Source organism: Coregonus clupeaformis, chromosome 6, assembly GCF_020615455.1.
Source record: "Coregonus clupeaformis isolate EN_2021a chromosome 6, ASM2061545v1, whole genome shotgun sequence".
In the NCBI taxonomy this organism is placed as follows: Eukaryota; Metazoa; Chordata; class Actinopteri; order Salmoniformes; family Salmonidae; genus Coregonus; species Coregonus clupeaformis.
Genome location: NC_059197.1, coordinates 6,060,918 through 6,068,366, shown reverse-complemented (window position 1 = coordinate 6,068,366; position 7,449 = coordinate 6,060,918). Strand labels below are relative to the sequence as shown.

At 42.6% G+C, this 7,449-nt stretch overlaps 1 protein-coding gene across 5 annotated transcripts; it reads left to right on the top strand.

Moving 5' to 3' along the window:
* Positions 1-136: 136 nt before the first annotated feature.
* LOC121567561 (mitochondrial fission factor homolog B) lies at positions 137-5,370 on the top strand. Of its 5 annotated transcripts, none has more exons than XM_041877708.1 (8): positions 137-319; positions 1,025-1,201; positions 1,396-1,568; positions 1,892-1,983; positions 2,757-2,912; positions 3,700-3,756; positions 4,307-4,397; positions 4,514-5,370. In XM_041877708.1, the coding sequence occupies exons 2-8, from the start codon at positions 1,027-1,029 to the stop codon at positions 4,643-4,645; spliced, it is 876 nt and encodes a 291-aa protein (XP_041733642.1). In that variant the 5' UTR covers positions 137-319; positions 1,025-1,026; the 3' UTR covers positions 4,646-5,370. The 5 variants fall into 5 exon arrangements, with proteins under 5 accessions (XP_041733642.1, XP_041733641.1, XP_041733643.1 ...); XM_041877707.1 differs by having other exon boundaries at positions 987-1,201; XM_041877709.1 differs by lacking the exon at positions 2,757-2,912 and having other exon boundaries at positions 987-1,201.
* The last annotated feature ends 2,079 nt before the right edge of the window (positions 5,371-7,449 follow it).

Below are 7,449 nucleotides of genomic sequence, written 5' to 3'. Positions count from 1 at the left end.
TTACTCAAATATGTCAATTGGGTACTTTTTCCACCACTGCAGAAATCATTACCACATAATATATATGTGGCACATATATAATAACAGGTATTTTAATGTACGGAGAACAAACATTTTCATGTGACGTAAAACAACTTCCTGTTTGGTTCCCCATCCATGACATTCGTTCAGGGCGGCAGTGTACGTTGTTGTCCCTTTCAGCCTCCTGGAATCAAACATCTAAGGATGCTAAATCCTCTAATGCACCCTTGAATCTCCAGCTGGACCATATCCATCTTTGCACGTATTTTTAATTGCTGGGAGAAGAACAAACCAAAGGGTAAGGCCAGCTAACTAGCTATCTACTACTACCAGCTAGCATGCTGGTCAGCTAGAAATGGCGTTTCAAAAAGCTAGCTAGCGTGCTAGTGACATGCTAACTAACTGTCGGTCATACCGACATTTCAAAGTATCTGGTCAGGCCGCAGTCAGTAGTTAGCTTGCTACTCGCTGAATACTATTTGGAATTGCATTTATGGGGCTTTATTTGGGTAAACATTACAGACTGTACGCGCACCAACATAACTAGCTAGCCAGCTCGAGACCTAGACAGCTATTTCTGTTGATATTCCAGCCATCCAAGGGTCTATTTTGGTTTCATTGGTGAAAATACTAGCTATTAGTGGTCCTCATCTGGAGAGTGGAGATACATTCAGGCCATTGATTCAGATGCTCCTTTTATCCTTATCACATGATAGCATCACGAGTATTCGTTCTATTTTAATTCAACGAAGAAGACCATCACCATCAAGATTTCCTGGGGTATAGTTAAAAAGAAGCCTATATGTGGCTACATGTATAAGCATTTATTTTAGGACCTCTTCTCTTAATACATAAAGTAACATTTGCTTGTCATTGCATTGTTGTTGTGAAGGGGAATCCCAAACTATGTTGTGTAACCAGTTAGTTGGGTTAGCTGATATTGAAAGTGAATGTATATTTTCCAGCCAAATGAACGGAGCAGCATTCCCCTCTCCCACTGCAGAGATGGCGGAGATTAACCGCATCCACTATGAGCTGGAGTACACGGAGGGCATCAGCCAGCGCATGAGGATTCCAGAGATGCTCAAAATGGGCCCCTATGGTCATGACAACCCTGAGGCAGGCTCACATGACCTGCACAACGTCATGATGCAGGTCCCAGAGAGGATCGTAATGTCAGGTAGCTACGTTGGTCCTCCATAGGGTCTCTGTAGTGTTGATACTCCTGGGCAATGTTAATTTTGCTCAAAATGTATGATTTTCTCCCAGACACTAGTTTCATTTTCCATTGCAAACTGTTTTAGGTTTCAAGTCTTACTAAACATAACCCTGTATTGGCCCTTGTGTGACACCCCTCCTGACTGCTCTTCTCAGGAGACAGTGAGGACTCCCAGTTCCCCAGGCCCAGAGACCTGGACCTGATCCAGTCCACCCCGCTAGAGAGCCTGTCTTTGAAGACCCCACCTCGGGTCCTCACCCTCAACGAGCGGCCACTGGACTTCATGGAAATGGAGAGCAGTGCAGCCCCAGTCCAGCCCAGTGAGGAGGTAAGGTAGTGGAGGCTGGAGAGTCTAGAGATGGACAGAGATAGTACTGTTGGGGTGATGTGATGGATCAGGCATGTGTGAACAAGCGGTATCAAACCCTGGTCACCCAAGCAACTCAAGACTGTGCTAGCCCTCTGAGCTAAAGCCTAGACATACGTTATTTGAGCTTACACAAATGTTCAGACATCTGGCAATGCCATTTGTCTTGTGAGCATAGTTCACAGAACCACCTCTACACTGAAAATGTGGAGTTTGAATGTGAAGTCAGTCAGTATATTACAGGAAGAGGATATCAGTATTTAACTGTTCACCCCTTCTCATAGGTGCGTTCGCAAGGGCGGTTGCGGCGGGAACGTTCAGCCAGCGAGAACACCACTGTCCGTCACAATGGCCAGATTGTCAGAAATGATTCAACGTAAGTAGCCTATCAACTGTGGTCCATACCCCAGTAGTGCCATGCACAAACCACCACCACCACACCCCTCTCCTCTTCTGCAAGCCTGTCCTTCTTTCCTCCTTCCATCTGACCAGTGGTTTTCCCTGTCTGACGGCCTGTTTGTCCATCTCTCACTCTGTTTGTTTGTTGTGATAAAGACTTGGCTGTAGGTGGGTGTCTGTATCTCACCGGTGTTGTTGCCCACTCTGTAGTCTGTTTGGTTGGTAGTTGTATTTGGGTCTGCACCCTGGGCTGTTGCAATGCTGTGTCAGTGTGAGAGTAGTGCAGCTCCCTCCTGTCCTGAGCATGGTACTAAAACTCTCTTAATTCTCTTCACTATTAAAATATTAATATACTATACTGTACCAGGGAGGGGCACCTTACAGTAAACATGGCATAGAGCTATTTAATTTGTTCAAAGCTTATTTCACTATATAAAGTCCTTGGGGATGCTCTTTTGTTTAGGGCATCTTTGTGAGGGATGATTCATTGGGACCTTAATTAGGACCTTTCCATGCTTTTGTTTCCGCATCTCCCTTCCTGGTGGAGGGTTAGGTATAGTTCAGTGGCGCACTAGTATGATTTGTTTGACATCACCCCATCAGTACCATCTCTGTCACTATTTGGTGGCTGTTATCTCGGCGCAGTGAGTAAAGTGCGGATGGTCTTTCTCCCCTCCCTCTTCTTCACTCTCTCTCTCTCCCTCTCTGCTCTGTTTTCTCTGGCTTGGCCACTCATGTTGGTGGGGGCAGTGTGACCCCAGCCCCTCTCCGTGCCTGCCCCCCTCTCGCCATGGCCGAGGACGAACAGAACCAGCACAGCGCTAGCGGCGTTCTCTCTTTCATCCAGTCCACCACGCGCCGGGCCTACCAGCAGGTCTTGGAGGTTCTGGACGAGAACCACCGCAGGTGACCCCATGACCCCTCCTCTTAAGGTCATCTATAGGCTGACCTCTCCCACTCTGCTCATCATGCAGAGATTAACTCCTCAATACAATTGTATTAATTCTCTTTGAGGCAATGAAGTCCCTGCTGTTGTCTCTTTCGCATGGACAGGTTCATCAAATAAAATCGCGGCTGTTTGGACAATTAAACAAATGTATCTTTGTATAAGTTGGATATTTGCTCAATGAACTAAATAATTTGTCTTGATCATATTTTGATCATTTCTTTTGGGGCAATGTGTAGGGAATACCTGGTAATTTATAACATTCAGTAACACAATATGTCATAATGTATATTTATTTATCATTGCAAATCAAGATTGACTTTGCCTGATGTGCTGTTATTGAGCTGTGGCCTCGCTCAGTGCTTGACTGAATTGGTTGAGAGGAGAGTAGTGTGTAGAGCTAAGTCATATTTTCATTGAAATCTGTCATTGAGTTTTAAATGAGTGCTGCTCTTGGTCTATCCATGTGCTGTAAGGCCGTTATCAAGTGTTGTCAACAGCCAACCTATATAGTGATGTGTATTGTCTACTCTGAGGAGAAGTTTGTGATTTGGAGATTCATATATTGGTAGTCTTACAGAGGTCTGTTTTACACTGCATGATCGAAGTCATGAGACATTGGAACTATGAAGTTCAAGAGTGAATGTGAGAGACTTTGGGATTGTATGTGTGAGACACTGTACATTGGTGTGCTGCTCTACCTCTCTCTTGCTTCCTCTCTCCCTTCCCTGTTTCTGCCCTCTTCAGCAAGCCATCACTGCGAGGGGGGTCTGCCTCGACCTCTAACCCCCTGCATGAATCCAGGTAACTCCACCTGGCACGTAGACTTCACTCCTCTCTTTCTCTCTTCCTTTTTCCTCCTCTCCCTTTCCTTTCATCATACAGGCCCATCATACTCAACTCTGGACCCATAAGCCAGTTCCACACAATTTTTTTCATTGTTCCTTCTAATCAGGGACTGATTTAGACCTGGGACACCAGGTGTGTACAAATAATTATCAGGTAGAACAGAAAACCAGCAGGCTCCGGACCTCCTAGGGTAAGAGTTGAATAACCCTGATATAGGCTATATTTATTGTTAGAAGAGGATGAGCGTCGTCACTGTCAGTGTTTCAAGTTTCCAATATTAGTTGAAAAGATAGTTGGGCAATGAGTAATGCCATTCTATTGAACAATTGTCAATGTATTGTGAATATATTTATAATAGAAATACATTGAAAACAGTTCAATCATTGATCATTAAGCTGAGAACTTAATTGTCATATTATGATCAACGATCGGAAATATCATCATGCCTGATCCATGATAGAAATGTTTAACCAGGATGTGTTTGGTCTATTTCTCTTCACCCAAGGCTTAACCTGGCCACTCTAGACACTACTCTGGATGTCTCCATGGCTCCTGATGACATGGCTGTCGTAGATGCAGCAACACTTCGACGTCAGGTCTGCTCCTAATACATTTTGACTGTACTGTACTTCTATGGAAGGTATCTCATTTAGCTGTTTTGTTTTGGCTATATTGGTTGGTGGTGTTGTGATTTTCATTGGTGTGCCTGTAGATCATCAAGCTGAACCGGAGACTCCAGCTCATAGAAGAGGAGAACAAGGAGAGGTCCAAACGTGAGATGATCATGTACTCCGTCACCGTAGCCTTCTGGCTTATCAACAGCTGGGTTTGGTTCCGCCGCTAGAATCCTTTCCTCAGAACCACTGCCAGAGAGTGGAGAACAAAGCCTCTCCCCTCCCCTTCTATGTGTCAAATGTTAGCAAAATGTACTCTCTGCACTTAGTCCCAGTGCTGGACGGCCTTGCTATTGGGCAATGGGATGTTTGTTTTCATCAAATTTCATGTAATTGTTATTCTTTAGAATGCTATATTATTGTATTTTTTTGCTTAAGAAGCTAAGAATGACTCGGCTGTAAATATTTCTTAATGTTACTCAAAGTTGTAGTCATTGCTCCCAAGGTATTTCCAACAGATAAGAGGTCTAAAGAAAAGGAAAAAATAAGCCACGGTGGAGACTCATCGAAATGGGCTAAATATGTTAAATATTTATTGGGGACTGGAGTGATGTGAAAAGATTTTTAAAAATAATAATAATTGTGAAGTACTGCTGTTATATTGTAAGATAATACATTATGTAACATTTGCTCATGGGTTTAATTGATATATAATACTGCAAGGAAATATACAGTCACACTATTGCTATGACACCATTTTATTAATTATGTATGGCCCCTATCCACCAAGCCATAGGCATTCATTTTTTTTCTCCTCTCATATTTATCTTCAGTTCCTACTTTTTTTTTTACGAAGAACTTGCTGGCACAATGTTTCCAAATTGGTTGTAGTTTTCAGTTGTAATGTACCAGCAGATTCATACAATTTTATTGGAATAAATGAAAAAATAGCTAATTCTGATGTTTGAGTTTAGTTATATTAGTTGTTACCGGTATTAATTAGCAGTGTTGGGGAAGCTAATCTGAAAATATAGTTGACCAATTACTTCACACTGAAAGAAGTTAAGCTACACTAAAGTTACCCTTAAGACAATTATAGTTTAACTAAAGTGCCTTAGAAAAAGTATTTCACTACGTCCAAGCTCCTTCATGAATGATTATCACATCTACAGTGGGGGAAAAAAGTATTTAGTCAGCCACCAATTGTGCAAGTTCTCCCACTTAAAAAGATGAGAGAGGCCTGTAATTTTCATCATAGGTACACGTCAACTATGACAGACAAATTGAGGGGAAAAAATCCAGAAAATCTAATTGTAGGATTTTTAATGAATTTATTTGCAAATTATGGTGGAAAATAAGTATTTGGTCACCTACAAACAAGCAAGATTTCTGGCTCTCACAGACCTGTAACTTCTTCTTTAAGAGGCTCCTCTGTCATCCACTCGTTACCTGTATTAATGGCACCTGTTTGAACTTATCAGTATAAAAGACACCTGTCCACAACCTAAAACAGTCACACTCCAAACTCCACTATGGCCAAGACCAAAGAGCTGTCAAATTACCAGAAACAAAATTGTAGACCTGCACCAGGCTGGGAAGACTGAATCTGCAATAGGTAAGCAGCTTGGTTTGAAGAAATCAACTGTGGGAGCAATTATTAGGAAATGGAAGACATACAAGACCACTGATAATCTCCCTCAATCTGGGGCTCCACACAAGATCTCACCCCGTGGGGTCAAAATGATCACAAGAACGGTGAGCAAAATCCCAGAACCACACGGGGGGGACCTAGTGAATGACCTGCAGAGAGCTGGGACCAAAGTAACAAAGCCTACCATCAGTAACACACTACGCCGCCAGGGACTCAAATCCTGCAGTGCCAAACGTGTCCCCCTGCTTAAGCCAGTACATGTCCAGGCCCGTCTGAAGTTTGCTAGAGTGCATTTGGATGATCCAGAAGAGGATTGGGAGAATGTCATATGGTCAGATGAAACCAAAATATAACTTTTTGGTAAAAACTCAACTCGTCATGTTTGGAGGACAAAGAATGCTGAGTTGCATCCAAAGAACACCATACCTACTGTGAAGCATGGGGGTGGAAACATCATGCTTTGGGGCTGTTTTTCTGCAAAGGGACCAGGACGACTGATCCGTGTAAAGGAAAGAATGAATGGGGCCATGTATCGTGAGATTTTGAGTGAAAACCTCCTTCCATCAGCAAGGGCATTGAAGATGAAACGTGGCTGGGTCTTTCAGCATGACAATGATCCCAAACACACCGCCCGGGCAATGAAGGAGTGGCTTCGTAAGAAGCATTTCAAGGTCCTGGAGTGGCCTAGCCAGTCTCCAGATCTCAACCTTATAGAAAATCTTTGGAGGGAGTTGAAAGTCAGTGTTGCCCAGCGACAGCCCCAAAACATCCACTGCTCTAGAGGAGATCTGCATGGAGGAATGGGCCAAAATACCAGCAACAGTGTGTGAAAACCTTGTGAAGACTTACAGAAAACGTTTGACCTGTGTCATTGCCAACAAAGGGTATATAACAAAGTATTGAGAAACTTTTGTTATTGACCAAATACTTATTTTCCACCATAATTTGCAAATAAATTCATTAAAAATCCTACAATGTGATTTTCTGGATTTTGTTTCTCATTTTGTCTGTCATAGTTGACGTGTACCTATGATGAGAATTACGGGCCTCTCTCATCTTTTTAAGTGGGAGAACTTGCACAATTGGTGGCTGACTAAATACTTTCCCCCCCCACTGTAAATCTGAAATAGACTACAAATTGCAAGGATAGATCACCCTTGGGTCAGATGTTAACAGAATGTGTGATTTAGCATATTAAACACCAAGCTACTGCTAAATGTAATACAATTACTAGTTGAACTAAATGTTGGTCACTACTACCTAACACTGTTAATTAGTATTAAGCATATTGTTATTACTATGTTATTACAATGTAAAATGGAACCACGTCCAGGGTTGGAAGTTGGAACCCATCTCATCATTTTTTAAACTGGAACTAACTTG

Excerpts from the sequence above, each read along its gene's own strand:
- LOC121567561 (XM_041877707.1), top strand. The coding sequence starts at position 991 with ATGAACGGAGCAGCATTCCCCTCTCCCACTGCAGAGATGGCGGAGATT. Across the intron at positions 1,569-1,891 it reads CAGTCCAGCCCAGTGAGGAG|GTGCGTTCGCAAGGGCGGTT; the intron begins GTAAGGTAGTGG and ends CCCTTCTCATAG. Across the intron at positions 3,757-4,306 it reads AACCCCCTGCATGAATCCAG|GCTTAACCTGGCCACTCTAG; the intron begins GTAACTCCACCT and ends TCTTCACCCAAG.